General features: G+C 58.6%; 9 protein-coding genes across 10 annotated transcripts; 4 read left to right on the top strand and 5 right to left on the bottom strand.

Annotated features, from left to right (window-relative positions):
* Positions 1 to 28: 28 nt before the first annotated feature.
* SDRG_06835 (hypothetical protein) lies at positions 29 to 1,516 on the bottom strand. Its single transcript, XM_008612640.1, has one exon. It carries the CDS (start codon positions 1,472 to 1,474, stop codon positions 107 to 109), a length of 1,368 nt encoding a protein of 455 aa, XP_008610862.1. The 5' UTR covers positions 1,475 to 1,516; the 3' UTR covers positions 29 to 106.
* Positions 1,517 to 2,212: 696 nt separating this feature from the next.
* On the bottom strand, positions 2,213 to 3,276 carry SDRG_06834 (hypothetical protein). Its single transcript, XM_008612639.1, has 4 exons — positions 3,203 to 3,276; positions 3,091 to 3,147; positions 2,706 to 3,039; positions 2,213 to 2,656 (listed from the first exon to the last, which is right to left on the bottom strand). The coding sequence occupies exons 1-4, from the start codon at positions 3,268 to 3,270 to the stop codon at positions 2,279 to 2,281; spliced, it is 837 nt and encodes a 278-aa protein (XP_008610861.1). The 5' UTR covers positions 3,271 to 3,276; the 3' UTR covers positions 2,213 to 2,278.
* Positions 3,277 to 3,473: 197 nt separating this feature from the next.
* Positions 3,474 to 4,457, bottom strand: SDRG_06833 (hypothetical protein). Its single transcript, XM_008612638.1, has one exon. The coding sequence runs from the start codon at positions 4,422 to 4,424 to the stop codon at positions 3,519 to 3,521; it is 906 nt and encodes a 301-aa protein (XP_008610860.1). The 5' UTR covers positions 4,425 to 4,457; the 3' UTR covers positions 3,474 to 3,518.
* Positions 4,458 to 4,775: 318 nt separating this feature from the next.
* SDRG_06832 lies at positions 4,776 to 9,050 on the top strand (the record flags this gene model as incomplete). Of its 2 annotated transcripts, XM_008612637.1 has the most annotated exons (14): positions 4,825 to 4,836; positions 4,883 to 5,062; positions 5,115 to 5,255; positions 5,298 to 5,398; positions 5,455 to 5,563; positions 5,615 to 5,670; positions 5,726 to 5,761; positions 5,811 to 5,937; positions 5,987 to 6,046; positions 6,101 to 6,212; positions 6,262 to 6,303; positions 6,367 to 6,983; positions 7,038 to 8,859; positions 8,905 to 8,948. In XM_008612637.1, the coding sequence occupies exons 1-14, from the start codon at positions 4,825 to 4,827 to the stop codon at positions 8,946 to 8,948; spliced, it is 3,459 nt and encodes a 1,152-aa protein (XP_008610859.1). The 2 variants fall into 2 exon arrangements, with proteins under 2 accessions (XP_008610858.1, XP_008610859.1); XM_008612636.1 differs by having other exon boundaries at positions 4,776 to 4,836; positions 6,262 to 6,983; positions 8,905 to 9,050.
* Positions 8,951 to 10,764, bottom strand: SDRG_06831 (hypothetical protein). Its single transcript, XM_008612635.1, has 5 exons — positions 10,634 to 10,764; positions 10,381 to 10,583; positions 10,161 to 10,335; positions 9,648 to 10,117; positions 8,951 to 9,598 (listed from the first exon to the last, which is right to left on the bottom strand). The coding sequence occupies exons 1-5, from the start codon at positions 10,751 to 10,753 to the stop codon at positions 8,989 to 8,991; spliced, it is 1,578 nt and encodes a 525-aa protein (XP_008610857.1). The 5' UTR covers positions 10,754 to 10,764; the 3' UTR covers positions 8,951 to 8,988.
* A 421-nt stretch (positions 10,765 to 11,185) lies between these two features.
* Positions 11,186 to 16,495, top strand: SDRG_06830 (hypothetical protein). Its single transcript, XM_008612634.1, has one exon. The coding sequence runs from the start codon at positions 11,192 to 11,194 to the stop codon at positions 16,415 to 16,417; it is 5,226 nt and encodes a 1,741-aa protein (XP_008610856.1). The 5' UTR covers positions 11,186 to 11,191; the 3' UTR covers positions 16,418 to 16,495.
* Positions 16,496 to 17,667: 1,172 nt separating this feature from the next.
* On the top strand, positions 17,668 to 18,661 carry SDRG_06829 (hypothetical protein). The gene has a single exon (XM_008612633.1). It carries the CDS (start codon positions 17,755 to 17,757, stop codon positions 18,166 to 18,168), a length of 414 nt encoding a protein of 137 aa, XP_008610855.1. The 5' UTR covers positions 17,668 to 17,754; the 3' UTR covers positions 18,169 to 18,661.
* A 235-nt stretch (positions 18,662 to 18,896) lies between these two features.
* SDRG_06828 (hypothetical protein) lies at positions 18,897 to 20,895 on the top strand. Its single transcript, XM_008612632.1, has 9 exons — positions 18,897 to 19,325; positions 19,374 to 19,409; positions 19,455 to 19,565; positions 19,612 to 19,853; positions 20,014 to 20,185; positions 20,283 to 20,376; positions 20,422 to 20,551; positions 20,603 to 20,675; positions 20,728 to 20,895. The coding sequence occupies exons 1-9, from the start codon at positions 18,912 to 18,914 to the stop codon at positions 20,854 to 20,856; spliced, it is 1,401 nt and encodes a 466-aa protein (XP_008610854.1). The 5' UTR covers positions 18,897 to 18,911; the 3' UTR covers positions 20,857 to 20,895.
* Positions 20,896 to 20,899: 4 nt separating this feature from the next.
* Positions 20,900 to 23,395, bottom strand: SDRG_06827 (hypothetical protein). Its single transcript, XM_008612631.1, has 7 exons — positions 22,918 to 23,395; positions 22,662 to 22,871; positions 22,363 to 22,611; positions 22,253 to 22,315; positions 21,955 to 22,204; positions 21,461 to 21,890; positions 20,900 to 21,421 (listed from the first exon to the last, which is right to left on the bottom strand). Exons 1-7 carry the CDS (start codon positions 23,354 to 23,356, stop codon positions 21,014 to 21,016), a joined length of 2,049 nt encoding a protein of 682 aa, XP_008610853.1. The 5' UTR covers positions 23,357 to 23,395; the 3' UTR covers positions 20,900 to 21,013.
* Between the last annotated feature and the right edge of the window lie 597 nt (positions 23,396 to 23,992).

Raw genomic sequence — 23,992 nt, 5'->3', positions numbered from 1 at the left:
AGGTCATGTCTACTAGCGATGCACACGATTGTCTGTTCACGTGGAGATTTGATGTTCATCGTCGATTAAGGATGTAAATAGTAGTTGAAAGCCCTAGCCCTAAGCCTTAATGCTGCTTGAAGAAGAGCGAGAGACCGACGGCGGCGCCCATGACCAGCATCGAGACGCTGTACTGCTTCAGAAGCTTCTTGCGTGCCTCCCACTTGGCCGCATCGTACTCGGCCTTGAGCTCATCAAACTCGTCGGCGCTCATGTCATCGCCGTGGTACTTCATCGCGAGCTCCTTGATGCCGGGCTGACCAACCATCTTGGCAAACGGGCACACACCGCCCGTGCGCGTCTCGACTTCCTTGGGCGCGGTCTCGGCCTGGCGGCGGCGCAGAATCGCGTCGGCTTGCTGCTGCTCGGGCGTGTTGAAGCCCGAGAGCACGTCGAGCTCCTCAAAGAGCTTCATGTTGAGAAGGAACGCGAGGTTGGCTTCCTCGACCAAGCGGTCCGAGATGGCCTGCGTCACGTGCAAGTTGTTGAGCGCGTCACGGTACTTGTTCTTGAACACCTTGTGGGTCGTGGTCATATTCTTAAAGTCGTAGAACGCCGTGCCGTTGCCGTTCTCGAGGCCGAGCGCCTTGATGGCAATCTTCTTGAGGATCTGACCGCCCGAGAGGTCGCCGAGGTACCGCGTGTACGCGTGGGCAACCAAGATGGACGGTTCGTTCGTGCCAATATACTGGAGGCGCGCAATGTACTCCTTTGTCGCAGGCGTCATGGCCGGCATCGTCGATGCCCAGTTGGGGCCATAGTAGTACGCCAAGTCGACTTCGAGCGCCTTCTTGCGCTCGAGCTCGTCGGGAAAGTGCAGCGGCGAGAAGATCGGGTCGCGGAGCGCATAGGCGCGGCGCATCTGCTCTTCGAGCTCGCCGTAGACGTAGTAGAACATGGCGACCATCGTCTTGTACGCGTCCTTGTTGATGCGGCCCTTGATGAACTCGCGGATAAAGTGGACGTTCTCGGCCTCCTTGTGTGATTTTTTCGTGCCGTACTTGAGGTCCTCGGCGAGGTGGCCTTGCTTGCGCGGGGGCGCCTCGTCCTCGCTGCTGCTGTCGTCGTTGAATTGGCCCCACGCGCGCATCTGGAGCTCGTCCACGAGTGGGCGGCCGTCCTTGGTGATCGTCTTGAACGGGCACGTCGTGACAAAAACGGGGCAGGCGCCGACCTCGGTCTTCTTGGTGCGGCTCACGGTGTGGATGCTCTGGAACATGGCGAGGACCGACTCGGCCGCGGCCGTGCCCGTCTCGTGGTGCGACGCCGGGATCGCCGCCTGGAGCTCATCGTAGAGCGCGGTCATGTCCTTCGTCTCCTTGAAGGGGCAGCCCTTGGCGAAGAAGGTGCAGTCGGCGACGCGCTCCTTGGCGTCCTTGAAGGGGCAGCCGTTGTCGAACGCTGGGCAGTTCTCTTCGATCGTGGTCGCAGTCATGCTGGTCAAGACGCTGGAAATTGCAAAATGACACTGGATCCAGCCTTGGCGCAACCTCCAAGGTGATTGGACCGGGACTGCCTGCCCGGTCTGTGATTGGTCGGCGGCAGGCGCAACGAGATTGACAATCAAGCTGATTTCGCCGATTGGCCGGATCCGTCATAATCGCGGATGATCAATCCTTGCGATCGCATACAAAGTTCAAGTTTAAGATCATGGTGGCCGCTGTAATGCCTGATCGACAATCTTTTGGTTGACGTGATGCACGTCGCCCATACAAACGCCAAGTGTTTGCCAAGTGCGATGAAATTCTGTCTCGGCATCCAGTGTGTTGGGTCATCGAATTGCATACGACATCCGCCACGACGCTTGGTCGTGTGCGACCCCTCGTCGCTCCGAGGCACGCGTCGACCTGATCCAAGCAGCTGCTGCAACCGCGTCGTCCTCCGTCGAAGGGACTGCCGGTGCCACGAGCCTATCGTAGGAACCCGACGCGGCGACCAGACACGAACGGACGCTCGCATCCTCCTCCGATTCGTCGACGCCACGAGCTCCATGACGCTACTCTCTACATTGGGTCTTTGTATATCATTTCGGCATCTGCGCGTGTATCGTGCACGCGACGGCGGATTGTAATTAGCGAAATGCCGAGTCCAAGCGCCCGAACAGAGTTCTTATTGCGCCGTGGCACATCGTGCGAGCATGAGTTGCTCGAACTTGAGGCAAATACACATCGAACGGTGATGTTTCACGTGCTTCGTCCCAGCAATAACGTCAGATCGTATTGCAGACTTGTACGACATGTTAAAGTGTGTCGACGTGGTCGGATGCCCTCGATACGAAGGCCACCTGTGGCGTTGTGGTGGGCGTGCTTGCCGGCGCACTCGATCGGACGCAGTAGGGCAAGATGCACGCGATCTTGCGGACGCGAAGACGCTCTTCGTGCATGCTCAGCTCGTATGCGCACGCAAACTGGATCCACATAAACGTCCCGGCCCCCGAGAGGAGATGCCAGATCGCGTGCAAGTGCAGCTGCTTGGCCGACGGACAAAACGCTTGGTCGGCGATCCAGAGTACAAACCCTCCCGCGTACAAGAGCGCGCCGAGCTGCAAGAGCCGCGTCTCGCTCACGTCCTTGTGCTGTCGGTGCAGGACGATGCTTCGCACGACGAGCGCGACTGTCTACCCATGCAATGCATCAGTGGATGCAATACTTAGACTGACGATGGACCAGAAAGCCGTAGGCAAATTGGAATGCGAGGGGAGCGTGGCCGACGATGGAGAGAGCGATCGTGAGGCCGACGGCAAAGGCGATGAGCACCCACTTCATCGTTGGATGGTACCGGAGGCTGATGTAGTGAAAGAAGAGGGTTCCGTACATCATGGGGAGTTCGTCGAGGAGCTGGCCTGCGTACGTGAGCGTCGAGTGGAAGGCGAACGAGCCAGAAAAGATGACCAGAGGTACAATGTAGGCGAAGCGAATGATCGCTGGCTGTGCGTGGTTGGCGTACGCGAGGCGCGACTTGTAGAGGGCGTAGAGTGCAAGCAGCAGCGGCGGAACGTTGCTAGAGGTAGATGGATTCGAGACGGCGTTGATGGTGGATGAAGAAATGTACCTCCACGAGTTCCACCACTCTGCAATGTAGTAAGACCAGACGTAGTTGTCTTCGCACCTACAAGATACGTGGGTTGGTCCATGCCCACAAAAGATAGGACGGAATGTTGTACCAGTCGACGCTGCTCGTCGGGGGGCCCCAGTAGCCATCAGCAAGAAGCGTGGCGTTGACCGCGCTCATCCTGACGTGATGCAAAATGAAAAATGCTGTCGGCACGGCAGGTATTGGTTGCTCATTGACGTTTTCTGCATGTGGTTGTAGGCAGCGGAGATAACTCCGTTTCTGTATCTAATATGAAATGGCATGGAAGCATGGAGCCAGAGCATGGACAAAGGATCGGAAGTGAACCACAGCTTCCTCTGCAACTGGACCGCCCCACGACAGGACTCAACTGGCAACGCACAATTACGCAGCACTAGATTAGACGACTACTTGGCCGACGTTAGCGGGCACCGACTGTGCTGTAGCGGGCGGATCTCGTGCTCGAGCTGGAGCAGGAGCGCGTTCGATCCTGGGTCGCGGATGTCCAGGATGCGAAATTGACGCCACTTTTGCGTCTCCGCCCACGAGTCGCACTTGTCTTCGTAAATGGCGTTCGTCCACACGAGCTGCTTGGCCGCGCACGCGTGGTACGCGGCTTCAAACTCGGTTACGTAGATGCAAATGTGGTGACCGTCGTACGGCAACAGCAGCTCGTGTGTCTCTTCAAAGAGCAGACGCTGCAGCGGGCCGCAGTCGACGCTGCACAGGTGGAGATCGCTCGCAGCAGCCTTGTCAAGCGGCTGGACCACGGTGGCCGCACCGAGAAGCTGCTGGTAGAACGCGCCTAGGCCACGGGCCGCGCCAGGGCGCACGAGAAATTTGATGTAGGCAAGCCCATCGCCAACGGCCGCGTCGCCCGGGTGCGCACCCAGCGCTGCAGACGCAGCCGCATAGTCGTGCGGGGACTCGAAGCACAAGATAGAGTTGCCAGAGGGATCTGATACGCCGATGTGGCGGTAGTGGCGCGCGGCCATGGCAAAGTCGTACACCGCAATGGCTGGCACGACGACATCGCTCATGTGCTCGTAGAAGGCTTGGCCACGGGCGACGAGTCGCTCCTTGAGCGCGTTGAGGCTCGTGTAGAAGAGCGCGATCTCGCCGTTGATGCGCTGGTCCGCAGGCTGGCCCGGCAGAAGATGGAATTGGCCGAGACCAATGTTAGCATGGACCATCCACTCCAAACGCGGGTCGCGCGCACACCCAAGAACGTCCAGGTAGAAGCGGGCAGTTGCCGTCGTCGGGTCGCCCGAGGCCTCGATGGCCAAGTTGATGTGTTCTAGGAGCGCGATCATCGTCGCCAGGCCACAGCGAATGCGGAATTCTGAAATTCGAAGGTGCGACCCAGCCTCCAATTGTTTAAAATCACGCAATTTATACCTTCTGCCATCACAATTTCTACACCAAAAGGTATGCAAACGACTGATGGATGCCATGACCTATCCAACAACCTTGAAGACGAGTGATCCGTGAGCCATGCTCATAGTACAATACATGCTTCAACTGAGGTGTGCGTGGATCGGTCAGCCAAGGAGCGGTGATTTCAGCCTCGCGTTTCAGAATTTTGTGCACGTTGATTGGTTGGATTGTGTTCTTGTAACGCGTATTGCACCCTACTATCGAGGACCGCGTGTTTGAATATTCAAATCAAGCCACCTAAATTTGCACCTCGGCGCGCGCGATCGGACAAGGACCATGCAGCCGACGGTAGGAGGATGGGGCCGAGGAAGCCTAGACCTCATGCCCCGAGCAGCTAGGATGGAGGTCCAAGCAGTGCCCCCTGGACGGGTACGCAGCGCGCTTGAGGGTCGGCGACGAGGAATGGAAGCTCAAGGTCGATGCGCTCCGGGACATCCACAGCTACGTCGTCGCCAATGCAGGCAGCATCACCCAAGAGAACCTCAGCTGTCTCGTCGTTCCCTTCCGCAGCCTCGTACGTACATGGTGATCCTAGCGCTTCCAACGACATGCGACTCTTCATGTAGTTCGTCGAGCTCCGATCAGCGGTCGTCAAGGAAGCATGCGAGGTCTTTGCGGAAATCGCAGTGCATCTGGGCCAGAAGACGAAGCTTCTCATCTCGAACGTCTTCTCAACGATGATCGACGCCCGAGGGGGCACCAACAAGGTCTCCTCTTCTAACTTCGGCAGACCCTCATGATGGTACCAGGTCAACAGCAGCGCGATCCACGGCTGCATCGAGCGCGTGCTCAAAGTCGTCATGTCTCGCCACATACTATCGACGTTCTTCTACGTGTCCAAGACGAGCAAGTATGATGCCTGATTGCGATGCATACAAAACGCGGAGCGCATGATGGTTGACATAGGAACGGCCAGATGCGAGATGCGTGCGTCCAGTACATGCTCATCCTGCTCAAGCACTGGACGTTCGCGCACTTGGATACATACCGCGGGCAGATCCAGGACTTTATTGCGGTAGCTCTATTACTTCCACGCAAACATGGGTGCTGATGAAAAACGCCGTAGAGTGCGCTCAGCGATGCGTCGCCCGTGAGCCGAGATGCTGGCCGCTCATGCTATGCGTACAATACCTATCTTGGCGCTCACGCTGTGTATACTCAGTTTGCCTGTGTATAGCGCGTATGCCTCGATTTGGCCCGATTACAAAGACGCGTATGGATATCAAGGTGCATCAACAACACTCACTCCTTGCGTTCTGTAGCTTTTTGATGACGCTCGAGCCCAGTGTCAAGAAGCATCTTGCGCGCCAGCTTGAAGTCGTGACTGTCAACGCGCATGCGATAAGCCCCCACGGTGCTCGAGCGACGACTGACATCGTCACTCCGCGGGTTCGCATTTACAACACCACAGCAATGATGGCTAACCAAATATGTGTAGAATCACAAGCGCAAGACTCTGTCCAACATCACCAATACGCCCGACACCATCAAGCGACGGGTACTCGCGACGTTCTTAGCCTTTATGTTGCTACTTGCATGTGGCGTGCAATAGAGGAATCTTGCAGTCGCGAAGGTGCAGACTGGCGCGGCTCGGAGGGTTTCGGCTCACCCCCAACAGAGTCCCAGTGTAGAAAACGTGGCCGCCCCGAGTCTTGCTGTGGCCGGTACATTGACGACTTTTCCGCGTGTACATGTTAACACCACGAATGATAGCACCCGTGGCCACACCGCACTCGAACCACGAGACCCTGAAAAGTCTGTCGGCGACGCCAACTCCTGTACATACTCCGAGTGGCTCGACTGACTCTACATCATCAGAGCTGTACTTTGAACTCCTCTGCGAGAAGAAGGCGACCGAGAAGAAACTGCACGCGCTCCAGACCAAGTTTGTCATCAACGCGGACGCGCTCGCGCGCGCAGAAGAGAAGATCGAAGGATTTCAAATGCAGACGGAGGATGCGCCCACGTCGGTGCAGAGCTCGTTGTCGGCGAACGATCCGGATGTGATGGCGCTACACGAGACAGTCGCTACGTTGAAAGCCAAACTCAAGGAGAAAGAAAACGCGATTCTTCGCCTCGAGCTCAACTTTGACGAGTCGCAGACGGCACTCAAGCAAACGTCCGTCATGCTCAAGGAGTACAACACGGCCAAGGAGGAAGAGATCTCGGCGCTCAAAGCGCAAGTATCTGCCATGGAAATCCAGAGCTCCCTGCAAGAATCGCCGAAAGAGCCAGCCGGCGACGACCCGCGTGTCGCGGAGCTACAAGCACGCGTTGATGAGCTCGTCAAGCAGAAGGCGACAATGGAAGAAGAACTTGGTTGCATGGACGAGACCATGAGTACCGTCCAGGCTGGCCTCTTTGAGGAACAGCAGCAAGGAGAGCTCCTAAAGGCGGAGCTCGCCCAGCTGAAAGCCAGCTCATCGACTTGCGAGGTAGGCCACGATGCGCTGAAGTCAAAGGTTTTCTCAGGACGACACTGTGATTAGTGCCAGACAGAGATTGCTTGCCTCAAAGATCAGCTCCAAGTCCAGCTCACCCACGAGCACGCGCTACGCGAGAAGCACAGAGCCGTCGAGGAACAAGCAACGACGCTCAAAGCCGAGATGCTCAAGCTCAAGACGGAAGGCTTGGATACCCACGACGCCGACATCCGCACCGTCCGAGACGAAAACGCAGCATTGACGAACCAGCTCGTTGAGTTGCGTGCCAGCGTGCGTGTTTTGGAGACGCAGAACGCCGCTTGGGCGTCTGAGCGTCAAGCCCTCGTCGACGGTAGCAACCATCAAGCTACCGAATCCCAGGAGCGTGTGACGCGCCTCGAGGCCGAGCTCACTGAGGCGCGCCTCGAGTTCACGACCCTTAGCGGCAACAAGGCGCAGCTTGTGTCCATGCTTGAGGATTGCCAAGCCAAGCTCGACGATGCGACAACGCGCGTTGATGACAAGTCGGCGCTCGTCGAGCTGTACAAGGCCAACATGGAGCAGCAAGGCTCCATCGGCGCGGGTCTCGCGCAAGAAATTGTCGTGATCAAGGATGAGAAGCGCGACCTCGAAGCCGACAACGAGAAACTACGAGCTCAGATCGTCGCGCTCACCGAAGCGCTGTCGTTGCTCGAGACCAAAGCAGCGGCGATCGATGCATCACGTCAAGCAGAGCACGACGCGCTCGTCCTTTATCTACAGAAAGCGACTGATGAAAGCGCACAGCTTCAAGCAACGCTTGCGGTTACAACGGAAGAGCGCGATGAAGTCGAAGAGCGTGCGAAGGGGCTCACGGCAGATGTTGTCGAGCTCCAGGACCGCGTCCAAGATCTCTCTTCTGAAATCCGCTGCCTCCAAGTGTGCTTGGAGACGACCGAGAAGGAAAAAAGCGAGCTCGAGATGACGGTCAGCGCTCAAGAGCAGCAGATTCTCGCGCTCCAAGAGGACGATTTCCAGCGACAGTGCCGCTACGACGACACGGTCAAGGACAAAGCAGCATCGATCGCGCTTCTTGAGCGCCAGGTGGACGAGCTCCGCAACCAAGTCGGCAGTCTTCAGGCACAAAACAGCGACCTTCAGCTCCAGTGCGAAGCGTTCGAGACGCGGGCGTTCGTGTCCTCAAAGGAGCGCGAAGACCAAGCCGCCAAGTGGGTCGCTGACCAAACTGCGCTCTTGTCGGAGAAGGGGGACCTCGTGCTTGCCAACACGCGGCTAGCCAAAGATAACGCGGACCTCAAGGCCAGCGTCGATGCCAGGGTCCTGACCATCGGCGACCTCGAAACGCATGTGGCGAAGCTGGAGGCGACGCTCGCACAGTGGCACGAGCAGGACGCTGCGTGGGCCAAGAAGAAGCTTGAGCTTGACGCCCGCATCGATGAGTTGTCCCAGACGTGCTCTCGACACGAAGAAGCGCTTGCTTCCACCCAAACCTCGCTGATCGCTGCAGAGTCGGCCCTGGCAGGGCTCAACGCCGAACGCAGCGCATGTGACGAGGAAAACAAGAAGCTCCAGCACCGCTATGACGCCATGGAACGGGCGCTCGAGGAAGCCGAGGCCAAGAAGGTATATTTCCAGCAACAAGTTCTTGCTGGTTTTGAGCGGCTTCGCGAAACGAAGCTCGAGAAGGGATGCGCCGAACCCAAGGAAATTGTCACCACGCTTGACGAGCCGGCCCCCGAGACGCCAAGTCCCGTGCACGTTGTGGCCCCCGTCCAGCCTGCGCGGCGTATCGATGTATCGTGGAAGCAAACAGTCGCCGCGAGTGCGCCGTCGCTCTTCCAGCCGCGGCCGTCCAAGGCCAACATCAAGGCTCAACGCCAACTCAACGGTGCGTCATCTCACGCGTTCATGATTGAAACTCACCCTCTTGTAGATGCGAACCTGCTCAAGCGCTTCCAGTCGGCGCCATTGCCGTGAGATCAGTCGTACCAACCGTGAAGTATTATCATCGCGTATCTTATTCGTCTTGCAAGTCTTGGGAAATCTGTGTTTCGTCAAACAAGCCCGTTTCGCTGTCGTTGTGCGACTCGTCCATTGTGTTGAGCTGCAGCCAGCGCTTGCTCTTGGTCTCGACGAGGGCCGGTGGCGCAGCCTCCCGCGGTGAGTCGGTCGTAATGTCCATCACATGCGTCTCGTCCGGTGAGAGTCCCTTGGACTCGGGTCGGTGCTCCGCCGTCATGTCTTCGTCGCTGTCCTCGTCACTCGCTTCTGGTTTGATACCGTCATCGGATTCCGAGGTCGTCGTGAACAGCCGCCTCGCTTCTTTCGGCTTGACCGCCGAAGGCTGCTCCGGGCTTTTGCCCTCCTCGCTGTTGGTGGTCTCGTGCTTGGCGTCGGCCACAACGGCCAAGTCGACCAAGGACTGTGGTCGCGACTTGTCCATGCACTGTGTCTCCCCGTCGTCGTCGTCGTCGTCGATGGCGGCGTCAGTGTGTCTGGCCTCGGATGCGCTTGGGATCTGGATCTGGTCCGCCAGCACGCCCATGTAATGCTGCATCTGGTGGAACGCTTCGCGCGCGGTCGCAAGCCGAGCCTTCATGACGAGCACGCTTTCTTGATCACTTCTGCTACAGTAGTTCAACCTTGACCTTGACATCCAGGCAGGAAGTGGCGTACCGAGAGTCTTCTTCGTGCTGCTCTCGCTTCATCTGGACGGCGTCGCGTTGCATCTGAAGTTGGTGGTTCTCAACCTCAAGGTCCCGAACCTGCTGTGTCGCTTCGGCCATCTTGGTCGACGTCTCGGCTGCTTGCGATTCGAGCACGCTAATGACGCTCTGCGCATGTTGCAGCTGCCGCTGGGCGGCGCTGAGGTCGGCGGCTGTCGTGAGGTGGAGCTCCTTTTGTTGCACCCACTCGGCCTCCTTGGCCTTCCAGCCTTCTTCGAGGCTCTTGTATGCATCGACGCGGGCAGTGAGGTCGAGCACGGTGTGGTCTTGCTGCATGACCTGCGCGCGCAGCTTGGCTTGCTCTTCATCCATCTTCTCGATCGTCGACTCTTTCTCGTTGATCGTGACGAGCATTGTCTGGATCTTCTCCTTGAGCTCGTTCTCGCGGTTGCCGTGCTCGACGAGCCGTTGGCGCAGCTCCTGCGATGGATGAGATCACATTTAGCAAGAGCATATGCTGTACCTGGTTGGCCTTTTGCATCGCTTCCGTGCCCGAGATGAGCTCGTCGCGCTGCGTCGTGGAAGACACGCAGAGCTTCTTCGCACTGTCAATCACCGCGCGCGGCTCGGGCGTCGAGAAGGGGCTGCGCGGCCGCTTCTGCCCACCGCGATGCGTCGGCGTCGACGGCTCGGTGTTCCTGGGAGGATACTTGTGGACCAGCGATCGCATGGGAATGGTATACGTGAGGCAGAAGCGAAAGAAGAGCGGTTCGATGCCGGGGCTCTTGATGCCCGGCTTGGTGAAGGAGATCTCGTCTTGATCGTTGATCGCGACCCGGTTCGAATGGCCCACGACGCTGCCATTGACGAAGACGCCGTTGGTGCTATGGTCCACGAGCCACACGGACGTCTCGCCGCCGGCGTCGAGGCGCTCGAACGTGCAGTGCTAACATAGGACCCATGAGGAGAAGCGCGCTACGAGCATCGTCTGCGTACCAGACCGCTGATAAAGGGCTTGCTAATGACGACGTCGGCCTTCTTGGCCAAGCGCCCGAGTCGGCTCCGCGGCAGGACGAGGTCCAGCGTCCCGCTCGCGCCCACCAGCTGCCCCCACATCGTTTTCTGGCAACAGCAAGTAAGAATCCGGATACGCGTATAATTATCCGGAACATAGCCAAAATGGCGCGAAATTCGCACGGCGAGTCTTCAGGATGACACACAAGCAACGACATGGCCTGGAGGACTATCCAATATGTAATATTGGCAGCAAGGAGTCCGAGGTTGGGTCGTTGCGGATGTGAGGTCGAGTTAGCTGCACCCCCGTTCTAGCTGCGCCTCGCGCAAGCGCTTCTTCATTCGAACGCTTCCGTAAGTTCTTCTACAGCACGCCTTTACGGGGGGCCATTCGCACTACGTCTTTGGAAAGCTCTTTAGATTGCTATTCGGCTCAATGCAGCTCTACATAGCGTCGACATAAAACCACTGCGGGTCGGAAATGGTCTCTTGAGGCCGATCCGTTACGAAACATCACTCAGTTGCTTTGCAGTTGCGCCGATGCGGATCTCGGTAGCCGGTCCGTCCGTCGTTGTCTACGCACCAGGCGACCGACCACTGCGCCACGTGCTGGGGCTTTTGTACGTCGTGGTGTCGGTCGGCCTCAGTCTCTACAGCCTCTATCTTTTTGCCCCATACCTTGAAAACGATCTTTTTTGGAGTGGCTTTGCGACACTCAACACGTCGGCGGCGCTTCGCTATGTCTACAACCGCGCGCTCGCGTCCATGAACGCAACGTCGTCTGCAACTGTCCTTGACGTGCAGGCGCTGCCGTGGGTCGAGCCGTACGAGATGCAGCCAGCGTACGGTCGGCGGTTGCTCTACGAGCACATGACAGCGCTTCCAACCGCAATTGCGAGCCTGCGCCACCTTGACAGCGGTCTCTTTACGTTTCTACCAGCGAAATACTGCTGGGTGGACTTGGAGCGGCGTTGGGAAATGGGCGTCACAACCGCGACGCAGGCCCGGTGCGAGGCCAACGACATGGCCAATGGCGCCGCGTACCTCGAAGCCGTCCTGCGCAACATGGACTTTGGCGCGTGGTACGCCCAGAACGGCCTGCGCTTCAACATGCGCGTGCTCACGCCGTTGAATGCGACCGATGCTGGTGCCGCGTGGTCCAATCGACTGCTTACCCACACACTTGTCGATGTGCAAAGTGAAGTCCTTCTCTGGGAAGCCCACGGCATTGCGTATTTTCAGCTGCTCTACTCCAACCACTACGAGGTCGGCGTCCTCGAAACCATTGTGATCGAGAACGCGCTCGGCGTTGTCTCGTCGTTTACGATCAAATCGATCGCATCCGTGCAGCGTGGGACGCCGTCGTGGACGACCGCGCTCCTCACGGGCAACTTTGAGTTTGAGTTGCAAGGCCCGGGGGTCAACCAAAGTCTCGTGCGCCACACACCTCTCTTTTACGGCGACATTGACCCGACGCAGGTCGAAGTGTACCTGCTCGGGCCGTTCCGAGGGCTCATCAACGACGTGGTGCACGCGCAAATCGGTATGCTCAACAACCTACGCCTGCGCTGGGTGCCGCCACCGCCCGACTGGATTGCAGCCGTGCAGAGCTTTGACGCGATCGTGCTCTCGGCGCTGCAGTCGAATGCTGCGTTCGCACGCGCCTACAACGCCGTGCCAGCATCGATGGAGCTACCGCCACCGTCGTGGACCGACGCGCCGATAGTCTACTTTGGCGGCAACCCCATGTGTGCCTACGGTCGTCCGCAGTCGTTTCCGCAAGAATCGTTTTCCTTCGACGATGTGTGCAGCAAGCAGCTGCCGCTTCGCTTTACGTGGACTCGTGAAAGCAGCCTCCTTGTCCTTGTGAGCGGTGTCGACACGTCGTTTCTTTGCTCAAGCAGCGCATGCTCATCGTACCTCGCGTCTGTTGCCGCCGCGGCGAAGCTCCTCGGAACCGTATCGGTTGCGCTACCCGCCTCGGTTGTCGGCTCGGACGTCGGGCTTATGCAGTTTGTCGCCTCAGTGTCCAATGAATCGGACATTTCGCTCGACATGCAGCGCCTGTTTACGCCGGCGTGGCGCCCGCACGGCGTCGCCTGCGCGTACGACTGGGCGCAAAATGTCCGCGAGGTCGTGTCCTTTGAAGGCGACATGCGCACGCTGCAGCTCATGTCGGCGGCGTACACGGGGACACCGACGGCGTTTGCGCCGCCGAGCGTGAGTTTGGGTAGCTACCTCTTGGCCATGACGGCGGTCATCACCAGTGTGCTCTGCCTCGTCGCGGTTGCGATCATCCTACTGTCGGTGGGACGGCGCCGATGGCATGCGCCGCCGTGGCTTCAGTTCCACCGCTTGACCGCATCGGTATATTTAAACCGGGGTCTCATGAGCTCGCGTGCGCTCACCGCGGCGCTCTGTCTGGCAACCGCCGTCGTCGAGCCGGTGGTAAATGGCGCGACAATGCAGTTGCAGGCGGCACCGCGCCCGGTGTGGGTCTCGGCGCTATTGGCCGCCGAGACACTCTGGGTGCTCTACGGTGGGCAAGAGCTCTTGCACCCGCTCACACCGTCAAGCTCAGTTCTTTTTCCGGTTGTAAGCGCACTGGGCTTTTCCAGCATTTGGCTTTTGGACGTTTTGGCACCGCCGACGATCACTGCAACGCTCTCGCGCAGCTGCCTTGGTATCGGTATGGACGTCATGCTCTATTGTACGAGCGGACACGTGCAAATTGGCAGCGTATCGCGGCTTCTCGTGCTGCTCACGTGGCTCGTGGCTCTACTTTTGCTCTCGACGCTGAGCGTCGCCGTCGCCCGGTGGCGGCAGCGGCGTCCGATGCTGTGCATTGAAGAGAGCGCCTACATGGTGCTGCCGCCGCTCGCTGTCGCGCACTGGCCGCGCGGCGCGATCGCGATCGATGCCATCTCGGCGGTGCTCTGCGGCCTGCTCTTTGTCTCCAAGACGCACGTCTTTGACACCAAGCTCTGGCTGTGGCTATCCCCGGATACGTTCGAATGGCAGCACCACTGCCTCGTGCTTTTGCCACCGACAATGGGACCAACGCCGATCGTTGTCGGTGTGACGCCGATCAAGCCGACGCCGCCTCCGAATAGCTGGTTCAAATCCAAGCTCGCGCCTCTCTCACTGCTCTTTGGCTGCCTCTACATTGTGGCGACCCTCGGCAGCAACGTCGCGTACTTTAACCTCGTGCGGGACACCCTTGCCAACGACTTTTTCTGGGCGGGCTTCAACGCGACTGGGAGCTACGCGTTCGTCGCCAACGCTCTCAACCAGCGTCTCTTGACGAACACGTCCACACAGCTACGCCTCGATGCAACCGCCCTCATCGATTACAGTCCGTCGTACGACGAGTCGGTCGCCACCATCGCGTGGCCCGTGACGGCCGCGTCCCGTGGCCTCCAGGACGAAAATGTGCTCACACTCGCGACCGCCGTGCGCGGCCTGCGCACCATGGATCCATGTCGGCTCCCGTGGGTCTTTACGCAGTATTGCTGGCTTGACGTCCACCAGCGCTGGGGCATGGCCCACACGCAAGCGCGGCAAGACCGATGCAAACGCCACATGGCCTCGAATGCTGCCGTGTACCTCGAGACGGCCTTGCGCAACATCAACGACTGGGGGCAGTGGCACGCTTGCTATGGCGACTCGTTTGCTACTGGGTTTGTCGACGAGCTCCAGCAGTCGACTGCCGGCCAAGCCTTTTTAGCGTCCTTGCACGCTGGCATTTTGCTTTCGGTCGACGACGAAGTCATCTACTGGCGGCAGGCCAACCTGATTCGCTACGAACTTCAGTGGCAAAATTTCAAAACCACCGGGTTCCACGATGCTATGCTCGTAGAGAACGCGCTCGGGCTCGCGTATGCGCTACCGCTGGCCAATGTTGTCGGTCGCTTTCACCCGACGCGACAAACGTCGCACGTCATGTACTGGGCGTTCGCCAGTGATCTCTGGGCCGTGACCGCTTCCAATGCGTCGCGGATCGCCGGGTGCAGCTTGCTGCGATCGAGCAGTGTGTTTGCCTTTGCAAATGTATCGAGCGAGCAGCTCCTTGTCGACAACCGTACCTTGTCGTACCCGCTCTCGAGCGGTTTTCATGCGCTCTCGTCGCACGTCGGGCCGTTCAACGCCGTCGACATGTTATTTGTGCCAGTGCCATTTCCGCTCGGGCGCTTCTACGCATTGTTTCATGATGCGCTGGCGATGCTGTCAGCGACCGACCTCGAAGCACAGGCGCGCTACGTCCATTTGCCCACCAAGTATTTTGTCTTGGCCGTACCCCTGGTGTGGCAGGCGCTACCAACCCCGATTTCGATGGGCGGCAACATCTTTTGCGGTGACAACGCTGTCGCGAGCCCGTTCTTCTTTGGCATGGCCATCGGGTTTGGCGCCACGAGCTACTGCAACTCGGTGTACCTCGAAGTGATGCAACCGACGCCGTCGCAGGTGCTCTTTGCTTTGTCTGCGTTCAATGCCACGTCGACGCCGTCGATGGACGCGACCGACTATGTCGATATTTGCAGTAGCGATGCCATTGTTGACAGTCGCTGCGTGGACGACTACATGGCGGGTGGAGCGTTCCTCGAGACGTACCCTGCACTGGCATTTGCAGCGGAGGCGACCGCCGCCTACGACGCTATGGCAGCACACAACGTGACCGTGCTGCAGTACGGACGCCAGAGCGATGGCTCGTCGTCGCTGCTGCAGCTATCGCTCTTAAGCTCGTCGGACCGTATCTGGAGCTTTTATGGGTGGTTGCTGTTGTACGAGTGGACGTGTGGCATGCGCGAGGTCGTTGCCTTTACGGGGGATGCCGGCACCGTCACCACCATCAGCCTCGGCGTCGTGCCCGTGACAATGCCACCGGACGCGGGTTTTATTCCGCAAACGTATGCGTTTTACTGCCAGCAAGTTGTGCTCTACATCACGATCGTGCTCATTTGCATGGCGATCGTCGTCTTGGGCTACACACTGCACTTGCGCGGACACATGGAAAGCCTCAACCTCCTCGAGTTTAACCGAACGGTGGGCATTGTCTGGGTCGGTCGCAGCTTTCTCTTTGTGCGCAGCATCACCGCGCTCTGTCTTTTGCATACGAGTACGCTCCAGCTTTCGAAAACCGGCCTCGGCACGCTCCTCGCGTCGCCGCCGTTGCACTGGACCAAGATCGTCCTCGCGTCCTCCGAAGCCACGTGGCTCGTCTACGTCCTCAACGACATTCTGAGCTGCGTCACGCAGCAGTACACGCCGTCCTATGCATACAAGAGCTCGCTCCTCACGTGGAGCTGCACTTTTCTCTGGACGCTCCTCGATGCGCCGCCAAGTGCGACCGCCAACGTCTCGCGCGTCTGCGAGCTCCTCAACATGGACGACGGCCTCGTGTGCGTGAGTGGCCGCGTTCAGATTGGCAGCGTTCGCCGCGTCTACACGACAATTGGCATTGCGCTAGGCTGCATCATTGCCACGTATGGGATCGAACGCATGTTGCAGCCCCAGCTCCGTCGCCGACACATTCCGTCGCTGCTGCTCAACGCGCAGAGCGTCTACTGCCTCCTTTTTCGCGAAGTGAACGGCGCGTGCTACTTGGACAAGGCGTCCGCGGCCCTCGCGGGGCTTCTCGCTTTCTCGCAAGGCGACGTGTGGTACATTTTAGATGTGAAAACGTGGCGGCTCCTCGTGGTGCGGACGCGGGCATGTGCCGACCATGACGCCCACCTCCATCACTGCTTGCCGCTAAGCCAGCTCTAACTACCCACTCCAGCGATATGCTCACCTTTTCATGCCCAATCCCCAATCTCGTGCGCTCACTACAGACTTGTTCCAGACAAACCAGAGCGCAGACGGCTGCAAGTGTATTTAGTAGGGCCCAGTATCAGCACCTGTAGTCAACGGGTGCCTGGGCTGACGACCTGGTCGCGCCAGTGAATTTAAGTGATACGACTGAGTATCACCTGAGCCGGCAAGGTGCGCAAGGGCCAAAGACAGCATCCGCAAGGAACCTTCCCCAGAGTGCACTTTATCGACTTGCTGGCTCGACGCCGTCATACCACTCACCTGCTCACAAGTCGCAGCTGAGCGTCTTTGGTACCGGTACAGTGCTTCAATGCAGCCTCGTATATCGCGGGAGGATTACAAAAGGCGGGGGAAGCTACTGCAGCCGCGCGAGGCTCCTCCTTGCAGTGTACCCAACGCACTGCGTCGTCGGACGCAGAGCAAAAACAGGGTCGCCTTCTGCCCACATACAGACGTGTGTACCGGTATCTTGGGTGCAGCTAATGGATGGACACCATGCGCTTTGCACTTGTAGGTAGGACGATGCGAGAGTTTTTCTCTTGACGAGATCCTGTCGCCTGGGTTGACAAGCGACTACGACCATACGCATGCAATAAAGATCGTCCCCACTACATGGCAAGGAGGTGATAAGCGAGTTTGGCGACGCGGACGTCGGCTTCATCGGGCTCGCCAATCTGTTTCGAGGCCTGTTGGCTTCGCTGAGGAAGCCACGAGACATGCCCGGATTCTCAAGGGCGATGTACCTTCTCGCTCGCCGCTGCTTTCCGCTTGCAACAAAGACGCGGCACCGAAGCCATCACCAACGTGTCACTTGGCGCGGTGTCGCCGTGCATTTTTGCGCCCAAGCCAGTGATAGCCGCTTGGCCGCAGCCGATGCCCACAGGCATGGGTCAATGACCCTTGCCACAGGTTGCCAACGGCCAGTGCAGCGGTTGCTCGCGTCAGGATCGCTATAGCAAGAGGCGCTCGCGTTCGAACGCCGCCGAGATATGGAATGGGCTGTTCCAATGGCAGCAAGGATACTTCAACCTCAACAAAAATTGCTGGCTCGTCCACGGCTGTGCAGGCGAGGGCGTTGGACGACGCCCGGCGATGCCAATCAAAAAACAGATCCGGCTGCTGTACTTGACGGACGGTTCGTCTTGGAATTCGTATGTGAGATGTGGAGTGTACGGTAATGTACGGCAGCCGCCTTTTGCACCGGCGACAGAAACGTGGAAGTTCATGAACGCCACCACCTTGAACCCAGTCGCCAATAGGACTTCAACCGCGCACCGTCTTGCACATTTAGTATGAGCAGCAGCAGCCGCAGTTCCTGGACAGATCTTGTCAAGGTTTGGATCCAACTTGGTCAATACCTCCGGGCGTCGGTGGCCACGTCGCCCGCTGTGACCAGCGACGAGGCGTACGTCGTCAAGAAGCCGACGCCGCCGCCGCGGCCGGCCAGTCCACCGCGCCCGACAAAAAGCACGCTGCCGCCGTGTCAAGTGCTGACGCGCAAAGGGTCGTCGCCGAGCTTTCACTCGCTCTTGGATCGATTCTTGCAGCGACCCAAATCGCCAATTCGCCTTCCGCGGGCCTTCTTGAACCGAACAGTGCTCACAGTCGCGGGCAAGCGCGTGCCGTTTACGCGCTGCATGTCCAAGGTTGCGCGCAGCCAAATCAAGCCGCTGCCGACGATCATCGAGATGTACACGCGGCATTAGCCTAGTAGCTTTCTGTGTGCTGTTATTTAAGATGCTCCTGCGACGATTCACATTGTCAGTCGAGTGCAAAATCGTCCGAGGCGCCATTGAGGCAAAGTCGGCCGTTTTAATTTAAGCCAATCGCGTGCGAGGCCAAAGATACGCTCCACCACCTTCTCTGCTTTGTCCCTGTGCCAACTCTCCGCCGTAGTAACTGCTAGCTGCGACCTCACGACGACGACGCGACCGTTTTCTGCTTGGCGCACGAGACGATGGCGTGCGTCTGTTATCTTGGACGCCCTTTCACAGCGTCTCTGTCGAATGGAATGGCGGGTATTCCGCGAGTAGCTTACTTCTCGTCCTTCAAGGTTTCGACGCCTCGCCGACGTGCAAGGTGATTGAGGTTTGCGTGAGGTCGTTCGATCGTCACCGTATGGGGCAAAGCTGCACGTTGCTGTTCGTCGCCCTGGGGCTCTCGGATACATAATACTAGGCTTTGCCACTTCGTTCGTAGTATTCCTTCTCGCCAGACTGGAGGGTCGTTTGAGAAAACCCGCATTCGGTTTTTGCCCTGAGGTATTTGAGCCGTCGGGCACGCCAGGACTTGCCACGCATTTCGAACGAGAAACCTGGTCGCCGCCGTGTTTTTCACATTTTTCATATTTTTCACATTTGCCACATTTGCCACATTCTCACATTTTCACTTCATTTAACACATGCGTGATGTATGTGTTTTACACGTGTGGACCACTTTTTGACACGTCATGGCCGACGAAGCGCTTGTGCTGGCAGTCGGCGCCGTCCAGCTGTGGCTGAGCCCGTTCGCCAAGGTCGAAGAGAGCTTTAACCTCCAGGCGATCCACGACCTCCTCTACGAACGCAACCTCACGCGCTACGACCACTTTGAGTTTCCCGGCGTCGTGCCACGGACCTTTCTCGGTGCGCTGCCTGTCGCCGCGGTCGCCGCGCCAGCCTCGCTCATGCTCTCCAAGGCGCACATGCAAATCGCCGCCCGCGCCTCGCTGTGGCTGCTCTCGTTTACCGCGTGGCGCACGCTCAAGCGCACGATCGGCAGCGTCTTTGGCCGCGACACCGCGGTTGCCTACAGCCTGCTCACGGCCGTCCAGTTTCACTTGGTGTTTTACATGAGCCGGACGCTGCCCAACATCTTTGCCCTTGTATGCGTCCTCCATCTTGATGCATTTGGCGACTCTTGTATGTCGTAGATCTTGGTTTTCCTGGCGTATGCGGCGTGGCTGCAGGTACGTGCGCTTGCGCCGCCCGCGCCTTTGAGCAAGCAGTCGTAGGGCCAGTCGCGCCGCGTCATTATGCTGCTCAGCGTCTCGACCATTGTCTTCCGCGGCGACACGGCCGTGCTCTTTGCCCCGATCTTGGTCACGCTCCTCGTCGCACGCCACGTACATGGGTCCTTGACGACACTGCAGGACGAGGATATGTCTCTAGGTCGGGTTTCTCGAGATGGTCATGGTCGGCGTGACGTCGGCGCTCGGCGCCATCGCGCTCACGATCGGCGTGGACTCTGTCTTTTGGCAGCGCTGGCTCTGGCCCGAAGGCGAAGTCCTCTACTTCAACACGATCCTCAACAAGAGCCACGAGTGGGGGACGCACCCGTTTCATTGGTACTTGACATCGGCGCTGCCACGTATCCTTGGGGCGTCCGCGCTCTTGCTGCCGCTGGGCCTTACGTATTGCACTCTCTTGCTACGATTTCTCAATGCGGTCTTCGTAGGTCCCTCGGGTCAGTCCTCCCAAATGTGTCGACGATGCGACTCGGCCAACTTCGAACGCAGCTCATGTCGGCCAACTGGTTCGACCGCGACGTCGTCTACTACGTGCTGCCGGTAGATGCTATCATAATCTTCTCGGGCGGGCGCATCATGCAGCGGTGCAGGTGCTTTTGTACGTGCTGCTCTTTTCGATCTTGCCCCACAAGGAGCTTCGGTTCATTCTGAACGCGGTGCCCATGCTCAATATGGCCTCGGCTGTCGTACGTCGAGTGCACGTAGTCTATGGTGGCGTATGCATGGAGCTTAGGGTGTCGCCAAACTCTGGCGCGGCCGGCACAAGGTACTGCAAACTTAGATTGGCTCGATGGTCGATGTGATGCTGCGTAGGCCACGTGGCCCCTACTGTGTGTCGCACTGTGTCTTGTCATCACGGCGCTCTGCTCGGTGGTCTTTACGCTGGCGTCGCATGCCAACTACCCGGGTTCGCAGCTCTGTTGGGACTTGGAGACGTAGATAAATGGCGTAGGCGGTGTGGCGTTTGCAAAGCTCCATGCGCTGCAACAGATGCGCGCGACCAAGCCGATGCACGTGCACATTGACGTGGCGGCGGCCATGACGGGCGTCTCCCGCTTTGGCGAGCAGTATTCCGCGTGGACGTATGTCGATCTTGTCGTCGTCGCTGTCGTTGTAGACGTGAGCTCCATTAGGTACCACAAGACGGAAGGCATTACGGACTTTGGCGCGTTTGATTACTTGGTGACCGAGACGCCATCGCGCGAGGTACGCCGACGACTACGCTGTGGTAGCTGCGAACTAAAATGTGCTCGCGTAGGGCTTTTCAACGCTCGCGGTCGTCGAGACCTTTGATCGCATCGACGTCCGCCGTCTCCAGCTCGTGCATCGGCCGTACATTTATGTCCTTGCCCGCGATCCTACGTCGCTGGACTCGCCGGAAGCGTAAGGCTTTCGGATGTCGTCTGGAGCTAATGAATGGAATGAAGAAGCAACAAGCTCATCACGATAGTTCGTTCCGCGGTCGAGTGGTATTTTAGATATGTCAACAACGCAGTGTATACTACGACGAGCAAGGGCGTCGACAGAGTTGACACTGTACAGGGTTAGGCTTCCGTAACGTGTTGGTCGTACGTGGGCTGTTTCTGCGCTATGACGCGGGCTCGGTACAGGAGATAGCCGATGACGAGCAGGAGGAGCCCGACAAGCACGAACGCGATGATCGCCGCCGTCTTCCACCCGGACGATGTTGCGTCAGGCGTCGTCTTGGTACCGAGAGACCCGGACGACGACCCGCCGCTCGGGTTGGTGGTCTTTGTAATGCCTTGCGTAAACTTTTGCGTCGGCGTGCCGTCGTACGCATCGGTCGTCGCCATGAGCGACTGGACGTTCGAAGCCGTCAGCTGGAACGTCATGGGCTGGACCACCGCCATGCACGACGTGTCGAGGTTATCGAGGTCGCCATTGACAAGCACAAACGAGCCGAGGATCTGCGCACCGCAAGGCGCTCCGTTCTACTGACGCATGAGATGCAAGCGATTTGGGGCGACTACCTTGGTGGTAACTGGGGTGTTGGCGACGGTACCGTGCGCCGAGTAGTTGAATTCGACGAGGCGCTTGGCCGTGCCGATAAAGCTGTCGTATTGGTACTCGCCGTACTTGTAGTACGTCTGCGGGTCAAGGCGACCGCCCATGAGGAGCACGGACGCGCCGGTTGGGATCGTAATCGGTTGGTCAAAGTACTTGTCGGTTGGGTACTGGAGACGGTACTTGGACGCGGTGACGCCGGCGCAGTTGGCGTCACTGCCGCCGCTCGCAATGCAGTACATTTTCGCAAGGTCCGAGACGTCGCTACCAATCAACGTCGATTCGAATGTGGTCGCGAGCGCCGACGCACTCTCGGTCGGCGTGCGCCAGAGCTCGGACGCGACGACGAGGTTGTACAGCATCGTCGAATCGAGCACATCCGAATCGTCGCTGCTTCTATACACCAGGTTGCGATGAGCTCTTATTGGTGGAGACACATGTGGACAAGTTGTCGTCGTACGAGCTCGTGAATTGGACAAGAAAATTGTACACGGCGAGCGCGTCATTGGTCGTGCACCGCTTGATGCGGTAAACAAGGGCAGGAATGAGCGGTCGCAAACTCTGGTCCTGGAGCAGCGTCGAAAAGACAATGCGGAGCAGGTCCGACGGGGACAAGCCGTCTTGCACCGACGAGAGCAGCGACGCACACTGTGTCTTGGTCGGCCCCGCGTCCAAGGAGGCGTACAACGCGGTCATCGTGGTCTTCAAATCTAATCGCACGCGACCTTAGCCACGGAACATTAAAAAGGTCGACGCACCCGAGCCGGGAAACTTGGCACTGCAGAAAGGGTCGGCGGTGCAGAGCGCGACAAAGGTTTGTGCTACAGTCGTGCGGTGATGGTCAATTGATGCATGCCATGCAACGTACCGACGCTCTCGACGTTCTTGTCCCAGTCGTTGAAGACCATTTTCGTGTTGGTTTTGCTGCCCGAGTTGGACACGACGCCGTCGAGGATGTAGCCCTTGATACTCGGGTTCTCGAGCTGCATGAGACGCTCGACGAGGTACGTGCCGTAGCTCACGCCGTACACAAACGTGTTGGCGTTGCCGATGCTCGTAATCACCTTGGACAAGTCCATGGCCGCACTCGTCGTCGAAAAGGACCGCAGGACGGACGCTACATGCATGACCTTACAAACGGTAGTGCATAGGAGGAATATGATTTACCGGCGCCACCGCCGAGCTGGGTGTTGACATCTTGGGCACACGTCGCGAGGACGCTGTTGGTGATTTGGCCCTTCGTGGGGCTTCCCGACGTCTCGATCTGCGCGGCTTCACACGTCAGCCGGTGGCTGCGACCCGTGCCGCGGTGGTCCATTGTGTACACGTCGACGGCGCCGCCGAGAATGTTGTAGAGCAACACCATGAACGACTCCACTACATCGCAACTCAGATCTCAGTACATTTAATACAAAGTGCGTACTGTTGACGGACGAGGCGCCAGGACCGCCCTGAAGAAACCAAAGCGCTTTGGTCGACGTCGTCCGCGTGGTCGCGAGCGCGCGCTTGACAAAGACGGGAATGGTCGTCGTGCTCGCGTTGGCCGGCGCCGTGCAGAGCCCGTCGTGGCACAGCGGCAGCGTAAACTCCGCGCACTCGACTGTCGTTGCGCGCTTGGTTGTCGCGAGGGCCTCAATGTACGTGGTGCGCATTGGGTGGAGAAGCGCGCTCCACATGCGGCCGTCGTCGCCGATGCTGGCCTTGAGCGACTGGACCGACGATGACGCGGAGGAGGCCTTTGGCGCCGACGTCGCCTCGGTGTTGATGCTGCACGGGTACCAACCGTTGATCGGGAGCGTGTCCGCCGCGAAGGATGCAGTGGCGACGAGCAGCAGCAGCGACGCTCGTGCTAGTAGTGTCATGGCGGAAGAACGCGATCTGCGCGGGATTGCAACTCATGCGCGTTTCCAGCTGGATCCGCTGCTCCCGCGTGAGTAGCTGAATTGGCTTAATCAGTATGTACGACTTCGACAGGCCACGGAACTTTGAGTCATCGCCATAGAGCAATCGAAGTTGATTCGCTGAAGAAAGCGCCTCGGCTGCGAATTTCGTTGTGCAGCCCTGCGCGAAGCCGGTCGACGTCGAGTGGCTTGCACCGATTTGCGTGCTCGGTTGCTCCGTGTTGCTGTTCGTTTGAACGGGTTGTACTTTGCCGTAGGGCGTTAAAGCGGGACGGATATGACCACTTCGAGTACGAGCACTTGAGGGGCCGAGAAGGGACCAAATCTGCTCTCAGCACAAATAGGGAAACCCTCGGGCAGACTGATGTCCAGTGAACAAATAGGGAGTGTTGGACAGAGGTGCTCCGAGTCGATCGTGCTCCTGCGGCCCCGGTCAATGCTGCGGTGCTGGAACTACGTTGTTAATTCAACTGTCGCCATGCGCATAGCATGCCGGGATATGAGGGGGTGAAGTTCAACTACGCACAGTTAGTTAGTACGGCGTCGGTAATTCATTGTCACGGGCGGCAACTAAAAGCTGGGCATCGTGAACTATGC

The sequence above is a fragment of the Saprolegnia diclina genome, assembly GCF_000281045.1.
Source record: "Saprolegnia diclina VS20 unplaced genomic scaffold supercont1.19, whole genome shotgun sequence".
Classification (NCBI taxonomy): Eukaryota; Oomycota; class Saprolegniomycetes; order Saprolegniales; family Saprolegniaceae; genus Saprolegnia; species Saprolegnia diclina.
Note: the sequence above shows the minus strand (reverse complement) of the source record. Positions and strands in the feature narration are given on the sequence as shown.